Source organism: Echiichthys vipera (genome assembly GCF_963691815.1).
Source record: "Echiichthys vipera genome assembly, chromosome: 4".
Classification (NCBI taxonomy): Eukaryota; Metazoa; Chordata; class Actinopteri; order Perciformes; family Trachinidae; genus Echiichthys; species Echiichthys vipera.
Window position 1 is genome coordinate 24610562 of NC_139829.1, and position 22047 is coordinate 24632608.

At 42.8% G+C, this 22047-nt stretch overlaps 1 protein-coding gene across 2 annotated transcripts in view; it reads right to left on the minus strand.

Annotated features, from left to right (window-relative positions):
* Window positions 1–22047, minus strand: part of bmp1a (bone morphogenetic protein 1a) — a 30979-nt gene that overhangs the window by 2155 nt on the left and 6777 nt on the right. The window contains exons 2-19 of one of the 2 annotated variants that reach the window (XM_083912052.1): window positions 19984–20097; window positions 16869–16994; window positions 15772–15889; window positions 14184–14362; window positions 13735–13840; window positions 8086–8210; window positions 6318–6433; window positions 6079–6181; window positions 5405–5521; window positions 4875–5020; window positions 4564–4759; window positions 4197–4322; window positions 2538–2698; window positions 2203–2383; window positions 1965–2090; window positions 1652–1779; window positions 1013–1226; window positions 443–693 (exon numbers count right to left, since the gene is read on the minus strand). In XM_083912052.1, the coding sequence (XP_083768178.1) occupies window positions 443–693; window positions 1013–1226; window positions 1652–1779; window positions 1965–2090; window positions 2203–2383; window positions 2538–2698; window positions 4197–4322; window positions 4564–4759; window positions 4875–5020; window positions 5405–5521; window positions 6079–6181; window positions 6318–6433; window positions 8086–8210; window positions 13735–13840; window positions 14184–14362; window positions 15772–15889; window positions 16869–16994; window positions 19984–20097 (2633 nt within the window). Of the gene's footprint in view, window positions 1–442; window positions 694–1012; window positions 1227–1651; window positions 1780–1964; window positions 2091–2202; window positions 2384–2537; window positions 2699–4196; window positions 4323–4563; window positions 4760–4874; window positions 5021–5404; window positions 5522–6078; window positions 6182–6317; window positions 6434–8085; window positions 8211–13734; window positions 13841–14183; window positions 14363–15771; window positions 15890–16868; window positions 16995–19983; window positions 20098–22047 lie in introns of those variants that run through there. The other variant, XM_083912053.1, reaches the window with a different exon arrangement.

Genomic DNA, 22047 nt, shown 5'->3' on the forward strand with positions numbered 1-22047 from the left:
CTGTTCTCTGACCTGAGGAAAACTTGGTTTCTATTCCCTGCTGGCCTCATTGTTCCAGACTCAGGTTGCAGCTTCAGCATTGGTTGATTAATTCTCTCTTACAACCGGGTGCCAGAGACTCTGATAGGCTATCGGCACCAAGGGAGTGATGGCTTGTGTCGACCTACAACCGCCTCCACAGCAACACTCCCAAACCCAGAGGAACATGTTAACTTTAACAAAGCGATTAAATCCGAAGTATGGACTGGAATCAAAAGCCCTAGGGTGGTTCACGAACACCCTTTTTCAAACTGCTGGCAAAGGTTACACAACAGCAGCTCTAATTCCAGAACAATTGTCTGAAAACTCCTGCTGTTATACTGTAAAACTGAAAAAAAAGTGCTAGGACAAGCCAAGGCAAGACATTCAGAGAGAGGCGGTTGTTAGGAAAAAATGTTCTTACCCCTGAGCCACAGTAACGTCCCAGCCGTGGAGACTTGGTGTCAGCTCCATCGAAGAGCTCCATGTAGTCATAGCCGCAGTCTGCCTCCTCCTCGATCTCGAAGGTCTGGAAGATCAGCTCCACGCCATAGCCTTTCTCCGCTGAGATCACCCACTGACAGTCAGAGGCTCCGGGGTAGTTATTGTCCCCGAACTGGGCATGGGAGAACAAGTCCTTGGTTTTGACCTCTGCCTTTAGGCGACCTCCGCACTCTGTGACCACAAGAGTTGAGTTGGACATTTTCGTTGATAGGCTACACATGCAGCTGCTGTAGTTTTTGGTCTCTGTAGCTCTGTAGTTAGTCATTTGTCATAATCACTCTCAGACAGGGAGGTAAACTGTGACCAAAACTAAATCTTGTAAGCATTCCATCGAAAAAACCATTGTGAAGTTTGATGGAATTAATGAAATTAATTTGATGTCGCAAAAACACAAAACCTTAGAGATTGTTACTGGAATAACTCTTTGTTTCTATTGTGTTTGAGTCACAATAGAAATACTGAGTCCTGTTAAAAGACTATATATTCTTACCTGCAGTATGGGAAGCCTCAAAGCCTTTCTTCTGCACAGAGTTATCAGAGAAGAAGCGGACAAACAGCTTGTTGGCACTGGATGTGATGGGCGGGGGCTTCTTGGTGCCACAGAAGCGACCCAGACTCTGCGCTTTCCCATCTCTCCCATCATAAATCTCAATGTGGTCATAAGCACACTCCAAGTGGGCCTCCATGTCGAGCTCATTGAAGGCCTGCGACAAAACAAGATTATAAGTATGTTTAAAGAACCCAAAGGAATAACAGTCTATAGGCAATGATGTGTGTTATTTTGTGCACTTAAAAACAGCATTTGCCTTGGCACAAAGGCACACTAGACTTTAACAGTAAATACTGACTAAATGAGTTGCTTTGATATTATAAGTTGATAACCGATTTCTGTCAGCGAATGCTAAAAAAATAGAGATTTTAAATTAATCTAGACAAAAATGCAGAAAATAACAGAAGGGGGAGCCACACATCATCGTTAGGAATGGCACAACAGTTTCTGACAGCAGCACAGTAAACACAGATGTCCTCAGTAGATTCAGCAATTCAATAACGCAAATGAGCTACACACAAAATAAATACATGACTGACAGATTAAAATTATACAGCAGTATAAGGAAGTGACACATACGATTTTGATGCGGTGGCCTGGGGTGGTGGTGAGTGCCCAGGTGCATGCCTTCTTGCTGGGGTATTTATCGGGCCAATTGGGGCTGGTGATGACACCGCTCACACTATTCACAGTGTGATCGCAGCCAGCTGTGAAAAGTCAGCACCGAGTCAACGCAGACCTCTGCATCATGCTAATATGGAACAGACTCTAATAGTTTTTTTGACACAAGTAAGCAGCTCGTCGACCCTAACATCTGCCCTGATTGCAAGAAAGAATTCAGGGGCAAGAATAAATGGGCAGCATATCAAAGCGAGAGTTTGAGGTGAGATACCTTCTTTACAGTCGTGTTTGTTCTCATGCAGCACGAAGCCGCTCCTGCACTGACAGCTGTAACTCCCGAAGGTGTTGACACACTCATGTTGACAGCCGCCGTTCTCCTTAGAGCACTCGTCTTTGTCTGAGGGAGAACAAGAGGGCACAACCTTGGTGACTGTTTCCTTTCAAGACCGACAGATAGCGGCTCCGAGCAACTGTTGTGACGCTGTGCACCTCACTTTCAGAGGACTCACCTGAGAAGAACTGAGCTTTAAAGCCCTTCTTGGACACTGTATTGTCTGATTTGAACTCAATGCGCATGTTGTTGTACTGGGAGGTGATGGCTTCTGGTTTCTCTGCCCCACAGAACTTCCCGTGTAGCCTTGAATCTGCTGACAGCCCACTGCGCACCTCCACATAGTCGTACTTACAAACCTGAGCAGAGAAACGGAGCATGTGAAGAGGCTGGGGCGTTTTATTTGGTTTTAATTATGAAACACAAGGAGTACAGGAGGGCTTTTGCAATGACGGAGGGGAGAACACAGAACAAACCCACCCCGCGCCGGTTGAAAATAACCCCAGTGCTCACGTCATTGCCCTCAGTCTCGAAGACGTCAAAGAGCAGAGTGATGCGGTACTGTGTGGGGGCGACAAGCTGCCAGATGCAGTTCTTGTTTGGGGGGTACTCTCTGGGCCAACCTGGGCTGGTGATTGACCCGTTCAGCTTGGTGATGAAGCCTCCACAGGCAGCTGGAAAGAAAACATGAGAAGAGAACAAGACAAATTATTTAAAAGCTTGATACAGATGCAGATATGCAGACAGAAAAAAGGAAACAGGACGTGTTCCAAATGTTATGCTGCAAACCATACAGCTGAAATGAAAGCCCTCTGAAATGTCCTTTTGTGTACGGAATAAACCTGATTAATGCATGACCTGCTCATGAGGACAAGCTTTGTATCAGTTACGCAATACACACATGTTACAGCGAGTGGTGTTGCCCCTTACCTGCCTATTTTTAGCTAAACTTATTGTGCAGTGTTGATCCACCAACTGTAATAGATGTTGTGTTGATACATGGATTGTGAAGTTATTAAATTTGAACAATGGGGAAAAATTACAGTACAGATGTCTGGTTATTTTTCTTCTCTTCCAGCTTTTTTGTTATTTTTAACAGGCTATACTTTTATTTATTTTCTTGACAGCAAACTCTGTGTACGCGATTGTTTATGTGAGTGCATATAACATTATATTTGCTGTTATTGCACCGCATCATTTTGCATATAACTAACTGCAATCACCCTCTGATTTCAAATACTTTCTTTCTTTTCTTGATACTTCAATAGAATTTGCTTGACTTTTATTTTTACAGCTCTATATTTTCTACAAAAGCTAAACAATCTACTGCATACGATACATATTGGTGCTCATAGCATAGCTGTATTTAGAGGTGACTTTACTCAAGATTTCAATAAAATATAAATCAACTCGTACATTATGATATATTATAGACTAAACTACCCAGCAGTATATAAAGTAATTAGAAATAGCAAGTACGATTTTGAAGTACTTGTGCTTTACTTTAGTTTTTCCATTTCATGCTGTTACACTTCTACTCCACTCCAGAGCTAAATATTGTGCTTTTTATTCCAATGTATTTATTTTACAACGCGACATAACAAAATATAAATCAACTTGTACATTTTATGATGTATTATAGATTAAACTACCCAGCAGTATACTGTATGAAGTCATTAAAAATAGCTCCACCTTTACCAGCTGCAACATTAAAGTTATGGAATCTTTAATGTATCAATACTTATAATCAATAATTCATATAATACATCTTATTCTGAAATTCTTTCTGCATAATACAGGCTTAGATTTTGGTACTTTTTATGTAATTGAAATTTTGAATGCAGGACTTGTAATTGTATTTAGCATTTCTACACTGAGCACTGCTTTCACCGCTGGCGCACAGTGGCTAAGTGGTCAGCCAGATATTGCACAGCTTATACACTAGTAATTAGGTCTTAAACAACAACATATCATTTGAGATAAAAATAACACTTGACTGCATTGTGACTCGATTCTTTAAAAGGTAGTGCCCAGCAAGCACAAGCATCACTGCTCATCCTTTTCTGGCTTTTAGGAATGTACTTATTGTATTTGGGTGGCTAACTGTGCAAAGTGCTTTAGCATGTTAATTACATGGTGAGCAGGGCTGGTGACTTTTCTCCCTGTACTTACCCTCACAGCTGCGCTTGTCAGCAGCCAGCTCATAGCCTGGGTCACAGGCACACTTGTAGCTGCCTAGTGTGTTGACACAGCGTTGCTCACAGCGACCATTGTCCGGCTTGGAGCACTCATCCATCTCTGAAAACACAAAGATATGTTAGGACCCTCTTTGCCGGCCCCCTGGCTCAGTGGCTTACAAGAGAAACCCCCCAAAACAACACCGGAGCCAGGCAAAGAGTGTCGCATGGAACCCAACGGTAAAAAAATATATATCTGAAATAAACATATACTGCGATAATGTTTAGAAGATAATGACAGATTGCTATGTGAGATTATACAAATGTTGACATTCTCTCTTTTACAACCCTTGACCTCTGACCTTTGAAGAAGTTGGCAGCAAAGCCGGCCTTGTTGACGGAGCCATCTGAAACAAATTTCATCCACAGCTGGTTGGAGCTGGTTTTGATGTCATCTGGCTTGTCGTAGCCACAGAAGCGGCCCAGTAGGGGACTGTTTTCAGAGTTTCCATCGCGCACCTCCAAGTAGTCATAGGCACAACTGTCATGTCTCTCAATCTGAGGAAAGTCAAAGTGTTTGAGGTTAGAGCTGGACATCAGCAAAATCTCAAAATGAGTCACGAAATTCACAAAAAATATCTAATCAATAAATAGCAATGGGCCAGCGTCTTACCTCGAAGGACTGGAAGGTAAGGCCTACGTGGTAGCCCTGCGCTACAGTTATCTTCCACACGCACACTTTGTTAGGCCTGTAGTCATCAGGGTAGTTGGGGGACTGGATCTGGCCGTTGTCTTTCTTCACCTCCCCACCACAGATGGCTGTATGTGACAGTTAAAACAATACTGAGGTCCCTCGATAGCAATATCATCAGCACATGCCTCTAGAAAGAAACAAACGTGTGCTCGCTGTTCTGATTTGCACTCTGTGGATTAGCTGAAATGCCTCCACCACCAGCTCTTACAAACGCACACACACACATACACACACACGGTCTGGAAACAATGGAGCAGAGTGCGAAGGCCAGCCAAAATCTGATTAATGCCGCGTAAAGTGCCTGACACATCAGCAGTAGGGGAGCCAAAGACTGTGGATATTACTGCAGCATCTAGGCACATTGTTGGATGTGTGACTGGCCATGCGTTCAGTCAGCTGAGCAGCGTGCCGGAATTGGGGGGCAGCAAGGTCAGTGAATGGGTGCTTACCCTCATAAACGGCGGAAAAACCTTTTCCCACCCAGTTACTGCTGCTGCGGAACTCAATCCACAGTCGGCTGTCGGTGGAGATGATTGGCTCAGGCAGCTTATCCCCACAGAAACGACCTGGGTCACAGGTGAAGACACACACGCATAAACCAAGATTTTATTATCACGACACCTGCAATGGCTGTCAAATTCCTTTGCAAAGCTCTTTACGCACTTAGAGCTTAAGAGAGGAAATGGGAGACATAAAAATAGACAGCACTATACAATTATCATCTTTATTTTAGCACTTAATGACCTGTGTATGACCAGCTAAACCTAACATAAGTGTCACTTTGTTCATCTTTCATCCATCAAAACACTTCCTACAGTTTCGGTATATAATGTGCTTGTTTTATATATTAAACAGATGTAAAACCTGTCTTAAGCGACCACTGCTATAGTCAGTTTTCCTTAATGACAGTAAACTGAATATGTTTTAATTTTAGACTAGTGAATGGACAAAAGAGAATATTGGGGATGTCACCGTTTTGTGGTAAATTGTCATCAGATTAATCGATAATGTAAAGTATAGAATATAATAGAATCTTTATTTGCCACACAACCAGGGTTGGTGGTATTTTGGAGGTAAAGCATTGGTTGTGACCCCAGTACATCATTCTCCTGTTAAAACTGACCTTTGAGAGGCGCCTTCCTCCAGTATCCATCTCGGATTTCCACGTGGTCGTACCAACACAAGTGGCTCCTGTACAGATCCATGGAGGTGAAGTTCAGAATGATCTTAAAAAAAACAAGAGTGTGATTACTGACACGGTTCGGATACATAAATTGTAAGAGAGACACCGCATCGGTGTAAACAGACAGTGAAGCTTGTTTTCTCATCTCAACGTATCTGTTACTTTCCATATGCTCATACCTTTTCTCCTGGTGTGACTGATATTCTCCAGATGCAGTGCATGTAGGCCGAGTATCCATTGGGATAGCCAGGAGAGGAGAAGTTCCCACTGCTGTCCTGCAGACTGTCCCCACACCCTGCACACAAACACACCAGCACGTGAGGCCTGAGCTGTGAGCACGATGCGCTGCCAATTAGGCCTGAAAACACCTAATCCACTAATTCGAAACACACACATGAACACACACACACACACTCACACACTCACACTCACACACTCACACTCTCTCTCTGAAGTCAATCCCCTGAAACCTCGCTGCAGAGACAGATGCCTGATGCTTATAACACCGAATGTGAAGTAAAGGGCAGCTCTTTTATGTTCAAAGGCACATCTGCTGATAATATTCACCCACAACCCCGCGCCTCACCTCTCCCCTCCCCCACCTTCTCCAGATGATGATCACACAAAGGAATAGAGAGTGTAAGACATTTTATCTGAGGATCCTCTGAAAATAAACCTGGCCCACTATAAATAACCAAGCCCTCTGGAGGATGTGATGCATTATGTACGCCTTGCCAGTGAAAAACCACCCTTAGTTTGACTGGCAAAACTAAAGTGTGCAAGTGTGCGAGGAGGACTCATTCCAAACACCATGCACAGCCTCGTGGAACGACTGAGGGAGGCTCGTGCCAAGAGGGGAAGAAAGATGTGTTTAATCAAGACAGAGGGGAAATGATAGATACAGAGTAGATTGCATCTTCAGTTGTCCATCTTGAGAACTGTGTATGCATTCATTATTACTCTGTGCTATCTTTACCTTGGGTTGCGTTTTGAAAGGAGTAAGGAAAACATCTAGCCGGTCTCTTCACATTCATTGCTTCCCTTGAGGTTTGTGTGTAAGCAATAAAACAAGGAGCTCTGAGCTAGGAGTTGTGCATAATAATGCTTGGCAGAGGTTTGCCAGTACTAAACCATTAACAAGCTCTCAGGCACTCACCGGGGATGACAAACACTCCCAGGAATGCTGCATGAATGGATGATCTGTGATTTTTTAAGGATTTTTTTATTTCCAAACATGTGGAGACTCTCCACCTCACCCCCACAACGTGCGTCACACCACCCAGTCGGTTTCTTCCTCACGGGACAGAGAATTTTCATGATATATATATACATACTTATATATAGATCCATCTAAGGTTAAAACTTCTAGTTCTATACTAAAACCACACCGGCTGCTCCAACTCTGGTGACCATCACTATGTTTATTCATTGAGCTTTAATAAGAGGCTGACAGCTATGATGGCCTGACCTAGAATTAACTGTCTGACATCAAATCTATTCAGCAGAAGGCTGTTCTCAATGTACATCTGTTAGTGTTATAAATTATGTTTACTTTAACAGCATTAAATCCGCCCTCGTCCCTGGAATCATAAACAAAGTGAGTGGTTCGGAAAAGTGCCAGGCTTTTGTAACTCTCCTATGTGTACATTGCACATGCTGCGATGTGCAGCTTTGTTCCCAAAAAATCGTTTTAGTCATTGTTTTCTGAGACCAGCTGGGAAAGAGATGATGACAAACTTCCTGTCCCTGGGTAGTGTTTACACCCCTCCCAGCTCGGGAGCCTCGGACACTGTAGCCAAGGAGCCACCACACCACATCAATAGTAGATGCTCAGCTATTTCTACACAGGAGGAGCTGCAGACCACTCTCTCAGGGCTATGTTACACACGCATGCAGAAATAGACAGGAAAAACCCATAGCAGACAGCATCTGTCATTTAGGTCTTACTGGAGCATTTGTAGAGTTTGCGTGCCTGTGCGATATCCCCTTTGCTCAGTCTGGTTCTCTGGCCAATAGGTGGTCGCACTCCGTTCACATCGTAACGTGGCAGGATGGTGTCCAGGAAGATGCCTCTGTAATTCAGCAAAAGAGACGATGTTAATGTTCCGTGAAACCCAGACGACACGCGAACAATCCTGATAACCATTCTAACATGCACGCACGCCACATAACATGTTTGCTCTAGGTTTAAGTGACTTACCATCGAACAGTGCAATTCAATCATTGCCAACATTATTATTAATGGTTTCTAAAGGATTGAGACTGCTAAAATACCACAACGAAAAAGGAGGACTGCCAGTCTCGGCTAAGCTGAACAAAATGTGGCTGTTTTGTAGAAAAAAAAAACAGCAAATCCAACAGTCAGTGGGACACGGAGAGCTCATTTTCATATTCCCTTTGGATAAGCTTTTTAACGGACATGTAAACCTGGTAATGCAGAACATCAATATGAATGTGTTACTATAAGATGTCTAAAATATATTTGATTTTTAATGCTATGAGTGAACACTCTTGTAATAATAATAATAATAATAGGTTTTATTTATATAGCGCTTTTCAAAGACCCAGAGTTGCTTATAGTGACATGAAAACAAAAAACAAAAACAAGAAAGGGGTAATGACAGTCAAGAGCTTTAAAGGTGAGGAGGAGTATTTCAAAATTGATGCGCTGTTTGATGGGAAACCAGTGTGCACAGGACCGAGTGTGAGTGAGGACGCGGGCAGCAGAGTTTTGGACCATTTGCAGTCTGTGGAGGGAACGGGAGGAGATGCCAGTGAGGAGGGAGTTACAGTAGTCGAGGCGGCAGGAGATGAAGGCGTGGATAAGGGATTCAGCGGCAGGGGGGGAGAGGCAGTGTTGGATTTTGGCAATACGGCAAAGGTGGAAGTAGGAGGTCTTGACAATGGAGCTGACATGGGGATCGAAGGAGAGGGTGGGGAGCAGGATAATACCAAGGTTGTGTGCCAGGGGGGAGGGAGTGATGGTTGAGGTGTTGATGGTGATTGAGATGAGTCTGATTTTGTTGGGAGTGGATTTGGTGCCAATGAGGAGGAGCTCCGTTTGTCACTGATGAGTTTGAGGAAGTTGTGAGTCAGTCATGTTTTTATTGTAGAGATGCAGGTTTCGATGTGGGTGAGGGGAGGGTTTTGGGTGGGTTTGGTGGTGTGGTAGATCTGGGTGTCGTCGGGGTAGCAGTGGAAGTCCAGGTTGAGTGTGTGGATGATGTGACCAAGGGGGAAGAGGTTGAAGAGGAGGAGGCTGAGGACTGAGCCCTGAGGGACCCCCTGGGTAACAGAAGGGAGCGTGGATGTGTGGCCAGAGACGGATGCGAACTGTTGCCTGTCGGTAAGGTAATAAGTAACCGTTCAGGATGTAGTTGATACACTTTTCCACTTGACCCATTGTCCCTTTCTAATCAGACTAGTGATGTTATTAAATATAGAAAATACATTTTAACTCTTCATTAGGCTTTTTCTTATCTTACTTGCCATTATGTTCCTCCACCTCCCACCAACATATATGCACGGAAAAGTGGTGTGAGCTGTTTTTTGTCTTTTAAATTATGATGATGTTTACTTTTCTGATTCTTTCTACTCATTTCTGGCTATGATGCAACAGATGGACAGTTGCAGTCACTTATCACAGTCTTCCTTTGAGGTCAGGGTCACACGGTCTCTTTCCAGTTAACGCGGACATCATTCTTTACACATGTCTGCCCTACAGATGGACCCAAACTAAGAGCTTAAGCTCTTTTCCAAAGGTACTGTGCAATCAATATAAATTTCATAAACTGGGAAGGTAGGGCTGAAACAAGATGTCCAAAATTTAAAAAAGGTTACCAAAAAACGATCAGGTAATGCATCTATGTAGCTCTGTTTTTATTGTTTTTAATGGCAGAACAGTGAGTACAGAAAAACTCTTTTCACACTGCTGTCTCACTTGACACTTTGCTAGTTTATCATCTCCATTTTTCTCAAAGTATTGGCGAGCAACGTCCTGGCTCACAGGCCGTTCCCATGGTGATATGCCTATCAACGCCAGGCATGTGCAAACAGAGCAGCCTGAGCTAACAGTTTAGACTCTGCCTGCCCGTCTGTCTGTGAGCTTCCAGGAGCCCGTATGCTCGCTGTCGGTGAAAAACACCACTCCAGCCGGTGTCAGAGCGGACAAAGGGCACACTGGCAGGTCTCTATTTGAGTTGGCACTGCTCCATGCACCGGTCCTGAAAAATATCTCTGCAGCAAAAGAGGAGGGAGGCAGAGTTGTGGGTCGGGTAACACACCCTAGACAAAAAGCGTGGGGGATCAGCCCTGCTTGTCCCCAGGAGACACAGCAAAACATCAAGACAAGCCATGAAATCTTCTTAACAACACCCATGGCACAGGCCCTGGCTTCCCACGGTGATTTACTGTAAAACACCGAGCAAACACACTGGCTAATAATGGGGTAACAAAGAAGACACTGGCACAGGTAAATCAGCCAATCAGCGCTCAAGAAAAAGTGCTTGGAATGACTTGTGAAAAGCTAACAGGAGCCCCTTGTCTGCTAATACAGCTCTGTGAGACATTCCCCAGCAGTGGCGGCCGTTCCTCTCTTTCACGTCTAAAGAGTCTTATTGATCAACACAGTTCCAAGAATTAGGACAGCAACAGAGTCGAGAGTTGGAGTGAAAACAGAACAGGGCAGATTACCGGACATAAACATACTTTAGGGCAGGGCTGCTCCTTTGTGCAGCAGGCTGCAGTGCATACCACAGATTTAGGGAATCATGAGGTTTAGTCCAAATCTTGTCCAAAGAGTGACAGCAAATAAATGTAAATCTTGTTTTTAAAATGCTGAGCTGAACCAAGACCTACATGAGATAAAAGAGGACTTTGTTTAGGTCATGAAATAACCGTGTTGAACTAAAGAGAGAAATAGTTGTTTTTGGTGTGAACCAAAAGGAGTTTTGGAGAATATCGTTTCATACCATGCCTCATTCCTTAATTTTCTTGTACCACACTAGACAAAATCAAATTAAGCAAAAACACTGTGCATTCTTGACCTACAGTTTGGATGCACGGGGCCGGAAAGGCATTTCTGTACATTGGCCTACACCCACCCGCAGCCTCCGTTTAGACAAAGATTCCCTCTCTGCTTCCCAGAATCTGTTTGCCGCAAGAGCATGGCAGTTGAATTGGGAAGAGGCCCATACACTGAGAGCACTAACACAGGGCATAGGAGAGCCGGCGGTTGGGAAAATGAAAAAAATATATATAAACAGCTGACAGAGGGCAGAGTAAGAACAAAAGGACAGCCAACAGCTGGTTCTCATATGAGGGTAAGGTAGTAATGATCTTAATTTGGGTTGCCATGTTTTTTGCTTTGACTCACGTGTGCCCATAGATCACATTACACCGACTCAAAACTACTCTAGGTAGAGCATTGCATAGTTGAAGTGACCTGCAGCTGTCCAAAAGGTCCCCAGTTTTGTTTATCTTTGCAATAGAGGTGGGGGTCAAAATGTTCATACACAAAATTGAAGTCATATCCAGGAGGTATCCATAATATTTACACAACTCTATTTCAAGTTCGGCTTGCAAAATCATTTGGTGCGAAAAAAAAGAAAAGTCACTTTGTAGTGAGCACGGCGATGCTTTTGTAATTACAATGATGACTCAGAGGCTGAATCTGAGTCAACTTCTCCCAAGAGGTCTATTTTGGCTTTACAGTCACCCAGCTGGTAAATAAGACTTCAAATTAGCCGCAGCCTAAGATGACTAAAGTAATGGCCTAGACTGACCGGTGTTTGTCATGGGGCAAGATCTTTCCTCTGATGCCGCAACGCACCTGTGTAGTGCTCAATGACAGCACAACATCTGGAAAAGCGCCAAGGAGGGAATGACGTCAGCTGGCGACAAAATTGACTGTAAGGACATATGTGTGTCATATAACGGGATTTTCTATATGAAACGTGTTTATCCAGCTAATTCAATAACAAATTTGGCTTAATCTCTAGCTTAGCTATTTTGCCTATTAATCAGTTATTTTTCACTGGTTTATCGGACATACAGACAGTTATATATGTCATGCATTCTACTCACCTTCCACTATGTATTTTTCAAGGGCACCCTCACTGGGTCCGGGACTCAGGGACTCAGGTCAGGGACTAAGATGTGTGATTGGTTTAAATAAACACAAACAAGCCACAGCGTTTTTCTCCCCCATACCAGAATGTTGCAAGAATGCAAGACTAGTTATTTACCAGCTGTCCAAAGTCTAAGACACACACATTTAGAGTCATGTGAATCTATTTACTGAGCCTTGGGAGCATTAGTTTTATAACACCTTAGTGCTATGGAGGTACTAACAGGCTTTGCAGCAGACAGGAAATAAATCTATGAGTCCTAGCAGTAGCATTGGGTGAACATCATGCTCCTAATCACCAAAGCCCCTTCAAAGAGCCTTTAGGAGAATAATGAGGCTGTTCATGGTGTGAAAGCACAACTTTTACGAGAAGCTTCACATAGCCTTGAAAGTGCAGCAAAGAAATTTTGTCATGATTAAGCAGGGCTACTGTTGCTGGGCTAGCTCATCCCCAGGACCACTGCTGCTTTACGGGGGCTGTTGCTGCAAAAGCAACAGGAACCCAGAGAGGAGCCCTAATTTGAACAGGCTGTGGGAAGGAGCTGGCACATCCCAGACAATCGTTTTCACTATGGCTACAAAGAATTGGCTTTCACTTTAAAAAAAAAAAAAAAAATCAAATAAACATATACTGTAATAGGAATCAATAAAGAAGCGTTGGATTTGAAAGTTTTTAAAACGCTGCTCAGAGCTGCTAATGCTGCAGAAGCCACAATAAGAGTAGAAATTGCCAACAATACTGGGCAAAAACCTATGAAGCTAGATGTGAAACGGACAAGTGCACCCCGATCCACTCTGAAAGGAAGAAGCCCTAAATGGAACCAGCCACGTCAGATTTCTTCCTGAAACGTACTTCACGCAAGTGCATTATTTTGACCCTCAGTATTTCCATTACAGCAATAAGCAACTGAATTTTGTCCAAATATTACATAAATCGCATCAGTGCCCCTCTAGTCTCCCTAAAGACCTGTGCACTGTGAGCATCAAAAGTTGAAAAAGAAAAATGTCCAGCCAAAAGAAACTTAGGCAAGAGAGTCCTTAGTTCAAAAAAAGCAGCTTTTTGTAAGAGTTACTTTATAAATATCAACTACAGACCAAACTTCTCCCAAGAAACCAGTTTCCATCTATTTGCATTAGAAATCAAACATTGAAGAAACAATTCAGATCCAAGACAGACAAAAGCCTTTTCTAAACTTGATGTCCTCAGGCCACATGCTAGGTTTCTAGTGATTTATTATTGTTTCATTCTTCTCTTTGGGAATCCTGCCACATTACTCCGCAGGAGGCACATAGACACAGACCCGGTGCATTACAGATCCATATAGTCATAAAACTCTAAGAGCAGGAATGGAAAAAAACGATAATGGGTTAAAAGGTTGCAGCAGAGTGGTTTAGAGCTTGGCCTGACTTGATCTAAGACTAGTTCTCATGTCTGGGGTGTTTGCAGTGGAACTTGGCTTGGCTCCTACCTGGAGAATGTATTCCTGGCATAGTGCATGATACTGTCAAAGTCATAGACTTCTCCCAAAGAGTCCACCTCCCCCGGCTCCATCTTCAAAAAGTTATACTCTTGTCCTGTGAAAGGAAAAAGGGAAAAGCACAGTTGAAATATGAATCACACGAGTCACACTGTGCAACCTTATGTATGTATGTATGTGTGTCAAAGGTGAATACAGTTTCTCTGTGAAAAAATGCCTCATACTTCACAGACAAAAACAGTAAAGCTGGCCTGGGTACCGACAGTCATGGTCAGCTGTATATATGCCGTGACCAGTTCTACCAACACAAGAAGGCTGAGGACAACAACGTGTTTTTCACCAGTATGTCTGTTTTTACAAATGTGTAACTTTTATTGTGTTGTCTCTTACTGCATCTGCCAGCATTATTGCTGAGGGATCAATGAGACCTGGGCTCCTACCTGGTTGAATGTTGTCCCTGATAATACTGACGTGTTCGTCTCGGTCAGGCCGCGTGTGTTCGTGCCAGAATCCAATCACGTGACCCAACTCGTGCACCACAATGCCAAACTTGTCACAGTTTTTCCCAATGGATATGGCCTGAGGGCCACCTCCACGGCGACCAACGTAGGAGCAGCACCTATGAATCAACAGCCAGACACACACAGGCAGTGTTAATAAAATATAGTCACTAGACTTTATGTTTTAGTAAATGAAAAAAAATCACTAACAAGCAAGTGGAAACTATAAAGTTGTGCCAAAAAAGTGAAAAAGAAATGTGTCTCTGGCTCTATAATGTCTACTCCTATATTTCACTGTGCTCTGTACATATATATTGGAGCTTGTAATGAGAAGGACATTATCTCAACAACCTCTGGTCTGTTTTACAGGAGAGCTGTATGAGGTGACCCGTCATCAACACATACAGCAGTGACATTCATTCAACTGCCTGCCAATGCAAATGCTGAGAGTGACGGTGGAAGCTGGCTGGCTGTAGTGCTCCATCTCAGCGTGACATGAAAGGTTCAGTGTGGGAGTCTGGGAGGACGGGCACACACATCACGGCCCTGTGGGCCAGACAGCCGCTCTCTAATTACTGCGAGCCAGGCCAGGCTCTCCTGAGATACGCCTTGAACTTTGCACAGGACAGATGGGGGCCTGCTGAATATGCAGCAGAGTCAAACGTTCCCACTGCTAACCGCTGCCGCCTGCATGGATAATGTCATCCCTGTTGCTCCAGAGGCCAGTTACCAGGCTTAAAATGGCTATCAACAGTTTTCTGGGGGGAAAAAATCTCTGTTTCAGAGCTGCATCCGCTTTCTATTAAGTCGTTTGTGTTGAATGATACATATCAGTGGGAGAGGTACAATGTGTGTAATGACATAATGGTTCCAGCTTGTGGTTAAAATCTTTGTGAGGTTAAAAACATAGGAACTGGGAACATTTTAGTTTTGTAAATCCCCTGGGAGCCGCTTTTATACTTCTAACAGTGCTGACGTCTCTTCCCTTCAAAATCTCAAATGAATAGGTTGGGTTGGGTTGTGTTCCCGACAGTAGCAAGTGCTTTAATTTAAAAATATTTCATCACCAAATAAAAGAGCCCTGCATGTCCAAACAGGTTGTCATTAGTCACTTAGCAATAACAAAAGCCACAACCAGCACTTTCGGAAGAAAATGCTGAGTGGACACTGAGCCTAACTTTAGTAGAGTGCGGTACACAGAGTAGTGGAGGAAGTCTTCTCTCTTGGATGCAATTATGTGCACAATGTTTGACACAAGTGCTCAGTGACTGATGCAGTGTGATGATGAGGCACAGGAAACATTCCTGGCCACTGAATGGCCATCTCTCTCAGGACTGGTAGGGGGCTAAAATAACAACTCACACAGAGACCGCAAACAGAGAGGATGAACAATAGTGAAAGGCGGCTGAGCAGGAAGCAAGGAAAAGTAGTGAGACACTAAATAATTAGCTGTAGATAACGAAGGCTCAACAGACGTCGGCCATTGTTCAGTTCCGTCATGTGGGAGCTAGAAATCCCACTGACTCACCCACATGGTCGGTAGGTGAAGACAATGTAGCTCTCCTCTTGTGTCCTCTCAATGAAGGTCACACAGGTGTGTTTCTCCCAGTGCCGCATGGCTTGGCGGAATATAGCCCGCTGGCTGCCTGAAAGGACGACAGAGAGGGTAAGATCAGTGGAGCACACACACACACACACACACACACACACACACACACACACACACACACACACACACAGACAAACACACACACACACACACACACACACACACGCACAGGCGCACACACAGGCGCACACACAGGCGCACACACACAGGCGCACACACAGGCGTACACACAGGCGTACACACAGGCGCACACACACAGGCGCGCACGCGCACACACACACACACATTTTATTGAAAAAGGGAGGTGAATAGAGGTGGGGGCAGCTGGAAACAGCTTTAGGAGTTGGATAACGAGTTACCGGAAATAAAGTCATGTAACATCATAACAGCATAATGTAAACTTTTACACTTTTGTAACAATATTTCTTAAAGTTTCATAATCTTATATTAATTATGCAGATATTGCATAATTATCTACATAAGGAGGAGGAGAAGGAGACGTAGTTTATTAATCCCCATTTCTTTCAATCTGTATGTCTATTTTACATATTATGTCTAATTCACTCCAATATACACACACACAGGCCCTAAACACACACACACACAAACACACACACACACACAAACAGGACCTATACACATGCACCAAATACAGAGATGTCAGCTTGGCTGCCCTCAGAAGAGCAAACAACAGTTGGGTGTTCGGTGGCTTGCTCAAGGGCACCTCAGCAGTGCCAAGGAGGTGAAGTGACACCGTTTCAGCTATCCACTTCCACATTTGGTCGTAACCGTATGGTTCCACTTGTAAACTGTAACCATACGTTCCCTAAAGACTGAGCTAATGCAGCCCCATCATATGAACTTTTTTTAAGGTGACAAAATGGTAAGTTACAGCAGTGCATCTCTTTATTGCTTTAGTCATTTTAAGGAATTAGTCTCAGTTAAAGATCAATACTTACATCATGTACATAAATACATTCCTTGTTAAAGAGGATGAGTAAGTCGTCGTTACTTACCACTGAAGTTTCCACTGATGACATAGGGAATAACACCTTCAGGCCAAACACGCTCAGGTCTGGAGGTGGCAGCTCTTTTCCTGCGGCGTGAACCATGCCTGTTTTGGCTACTCTGATTGGTTGATCCTTTAGATTTTAGATAAAGACAAGATAACAAAATTAATTACATTTCTTCGTCTGACTGTACAAATGTTTCCCCAGCATTTTTATTAAGAGCAAATAAGCTTTACCCATGGATATGTCCTGGGATGATAAAAAGAGACTATTACTATTAAAACTACAGGACATTGTTCAAGGTTTGATGCTATTCAAAATTCATAATTATCATTTCTCATTCAGGAAATTACATTTAATCCCTTAAAGAGACATCTGTTCAAATAACATTGCTCTTCTTATTTTCGAACAATGGATTCTATTGAAGCTGAATTCTTTCTTCTTCTAAATTAATTTCATAATTTAAATGTCACTCATACGCACATAAATGCAGAGTAACCATGGTGACTAAGCTTCCACTTAAACCTTTTGGTTATAATAAGAAACATCTATATGTGAACCACATATAGCATAATCTGTGCTTCCTTTTGCTGCAGAACAGGCAAATATCACTGCTATCATCTGGCATCAGCCAGGTATAAACCCTTTTCACAGAAAACAGTGCATGTTCAGTTTTTCAATTACATTATTGCAAGTTCATATGCTTTTGTTGGTTTTCAACTGGTTTACTTAATGATGCAGCACTGTGGCAAGAGATCTACTGAAGTCATTTGGTTTTCATTTATATTTTATGTTTGGCATTGGGTCATTAGGATAATAAATGAAGTAATCTTAAAAGGCTCTGTACTCGATTTTGAGAGCAGATCAACTACTTTCTATGTAAAGATATATTGGAGTAATGGCCTCCTGAGCAGAGACTGAAGTCAACATAAAGACTCCACAACTTCCCCTACTCCATAGGTGCATGGAAAAGAGGAAAAGCCAAAAACCCCAGCAACACTTGTGGTATAAAGGACATCTTTATTGTGTGTGACCCTGAGGAGGCCCACGGGCCAAAACATGGTCGGCGTCACAATAAAGCTGTTCTTTAAACTATACGAATCACTGTAGAAACAAAGAAAAGTACATCTGGTTTGAGTACAATCTGTACATGGACTGTTGTTCCATAACAATACTTGAAGCTGTGCGACTACGGTACTCATCTTTTGCAACTAAATTCGATTAACAAGTGAGCCTCAGTTTGCACAGTTTTTTTTTTTATTTGCTGGAACAATGTGTTCTGTCGAATTTCAGTCTGCAAGAGTAAGTCTAAGCAGCCTGGAGAGATCAATTAGCACGTACACTTTTGCATGTGTTGAGGAAAAGTCTGATAACAGCCAAATCTGCTGGGGGAACTGATAAGAAAGAGTGCTGGGGGAGACCAGACTTGTGGAAGATGTGTTAATTACAATAATGTGATTAAATCTTCCACATTTGTTAGAGAGGGAAGAATTTTTAGGTCATAGGTTGTTTTACTTGTTATTCTTTCTGGTCATATTATTTATTCAACCAAATGTCTCTGCTCCAGTAAGGTGAAGGGACTCGAGAACTGTTGCGAATCCACAAATCAAATTAATTTTCCCCCATATGGAATGAATGAAAATTATGATTTGTCTTGAAAAGGATATGGTAGAAACTAAGCCTGGGCAATATGGACAAAATCTTCTATCCCAATTTAGGCCATTTCATATCGTAATAACGATATATATCACGTTATAGCATATTTTCTGGTAATTCAAATACTACATAGTGTATATGAAAAACCCCATGGTAAGGCCTTTGTTTATATATTTCTTCTAAATAATGTAAATATTGCTACAGTTCAGCCGTGGGCATTGTTGGCATTGTGATAGAAACATTATCAAAGTGTTTCGTTGCCACTGTGTGCACAAGATTGCTGGATTAATACTGTTTATAATGACTATAATAATTACTACTACATTTATTGAAGATAAAGATCATGGGGGAATTGTTGGGTCTCTGTAAATCATTAACACGTCATAGAGTGTAGTCTTTACCTACTCTATATGTAAAGTGTCTTGAGATAACTTTTGTTTTGAATTGGTACTATAAATAAAAAAAATGTATAAAAATTATATATATATATATACAGTATATCATCATCAGCATCATCATCATCACATCGCCCAGAACTAGTAGAAACAATAATTTAAGGATAGCTTGACTACTCATTAGGACGCACAGATGTGTAAGGTGGTCCGGTAAACATAGTGAAGTGACAGATTGTCTGAGGAAGGAGTATGAGAGCACAAAACTGCCTTATGCTACTATACATTTTCAGTGTAGTAGCAAGCAGAGTAGTTCAAGGAGAGTATCCGCTCCACTACACAACAATTAGATGCTCAGTGACTAACCTGCTCAAGTGGACGAATGGATATTCAGAGACACAGAGAGTGTCCACAGTCTGTCACTGTTGCATTGCGAGTCCTGAGCCATGGGTCTCATCTTAAATCAATCTTACCCAGTGGATACTTTGAGAGCAGTTGAAATGTATTTGTAATCCTGCAAAATGTTTCTTTCCTTCAGCATGATCATTAACTCGTTGTAAAACAGCAAACTGACGCTGTTCAAGCACAAACAGCAACATGCAATAACGTGTTGGTTCATGCTCACCCAATAGTTTATAGGATAGTGAAGCCTATTGGTCTCTCCTGACTCGTGGCTGTTACTTAAATACTGCTTTTTTATTTTAAGTGCAACATTTAACCTGACAAAGCCTTGCAATTACTGTTGAACATGGTGATACAGGTGTAGCAATGTGCTATCCTAACAGGACAATTGTAGGCGTAAACATTTAAAGAGAGCTCGTGTAAACACAAAAACCTTCGACAGGTGCTGCTGCTGACTCTCGGTTGGAGAGGCTCTGAGTGGTTTCACAGTTTCAGTGTAAGAGAGTAAAAAGTCCTTGTATAGAATTATTCCTCAATGAGAAACATAATGTGGGGACCATGTTCGTTTCAGTATCAGTGCCAGTTCAAAACCCTTTGAGTCTCAGTGCTCGAACGAGAGATTGCGACCTCAAGTTAAAATCTTTGAAGCAGTTGTTTTCTCTTGTTATTACCTGTGTCTGTGTGATTAACAATCTGGACGCTTCTCTGAGCCAGATCTATTATTCTGTCCACTTTAAACGATCGCATGTCCTCTTCATCGAGAGCGATGTCTCCCAGAAAGGCAACTGAAACAGACAAACAGAGATGACACGTCAGACGATTTTAAGGCAACTGCACAATATGGAGCGACAGTCTGAGCCACCAAGTCGCCTCAAGCTTTTCCTGTTGCTCAGACAGACCCGGCTGCATGGAGGCCCAGTCGAAGCACTTGAGGAAGGCCTAGAGCGTGTAGCACATAAATATAAAAACATATACTCCATTCCTTTCTTGACTCTGTCTGTTTACACTTCCCTTGCAGTGAAATAGAAATAGTAGGGAAACAGAAGCGTGTCTGTTCGGAAAACAGGAAGACCGCCTTGTCTGGACTCCAAATTATAGGATAGAAATGTAAGCAACATATTGCACATGGTTTGTGACGGTCCATGCAATGAATAGAGAGTATGAACCCAAAACCTGACTGGTGACATAATTAATTGAGCCAAGTTAAGTCCAGATTTTACCAAACATGAAAATTCACACTGTGTGCTTTGGCATCCTTGGATAGTTAATGTAAGCTATTAGATATGATACAGTGAGACACTGACACTGCCTCAATGGAGTAATATGGGGCACCTTGAACAAGTAATAGCTCTTTAATGAGGCCAAGGAGAGGGAAAAATAACCAAACAGTCCCACTTTATGAGGAATGTGCTTTATGGGATTTCTTTCTAAATGCCCCATTTCTTTGGAGGATAAGCTAGGAGTCCTCTCCGCAGGGACAGGGCGCTCACTTTTTACAGGCTCTTAACACCAGCACGTCTCTAGAATTTATGGCCCGGGTTGTATGCAGGACCTGGGGGGGGGGGGGGGGGGTGTTGGGGGAAGCAGAGGAGGGGAAGAAGGGCAAAGGGTTGGCGCTGTAATCCGCGCCTGAACGGGAGATGACAACGAGAAGGCAAGGGAAGGGGAGAGAGGAAGAAGGCATATCCTCTCTGCCATCACCGCAGCTCTGAATAGGCAGGGCAGATGCAGGCAGGAAGAAAATGACAGCCTCCTGCATGTGCGTTTGGAGGTTAGTGCGGTGGAGGGGAGACCAACCCAGAGGGGGTAAGAAGCCGGGAGAACCACCAAACTGTAAAGTTAATGGGAGTGATTTAAGACTACATGTAGTTGTTTGACAAAAGGATTGAAACTGTAAATCTTAAAATGTATCACCCACGATAAAACCTTTACCATGAAAGAAAAGTCATCACGCGTACATAAACTTGATTGTATTTAGTTTCAAAGCAACTCATGGCTTTTTATTTTAGTTTAGCACGCAACAAAAACATCCACAGGAAATATATTTTATCTCCTGCGCTAAAAGTTTGACAGAGGACTGAGGCTAGAGTAAAAGGAATGGAAAGCACAATAGAAACAAAGACAAAAAAAGCCACTTGGCTCTTATCCCTATTCAGGAGACGAGTATTATTGAAACAATCTGGAGCTGGCTTTGGTATACACAGTCTTCCAACCTGCAGAACGTGGAGGATTCACAGCAAAATGAATGTTTGGGATCAGAGGCTAACGACAGCAATAAGAAAAGGTGTAGATCACGGGCCGGCAAGACAGGGCATGCAGAGAGGACGGGTTTAAATTCCAGAGGTCAAAGGGATCCTCTAATTTGTGCTCGCAAAAAAAAAACACTAATTCGCTCCAACCAAATCCCTGAGACACAAAACAGACCACTCACAATCAGCTCTCATACTGAGAGCCATTGCCAAAAACACCAGTGATAAGGGAAGCTACCAGATGTTGCACAGTATAGGATGGATAGGCTGACAACAGAAGGACATTGCCCTCTTTTATCTTCACTTATTGTATTTGATTCCCAGAACTGACTTAGCGCTGAAAAGACCAGACAGCACTTGAATCCAAGTTACTGTCACATAAGCCGTAAACATTAAGAAAAAGTATTCACAACAATTCTATAAAACTCTTTTTCCGCTCCACGTTGACTGAAGAAAATAAAACATAAATTGGAGGATGGTTGTTTT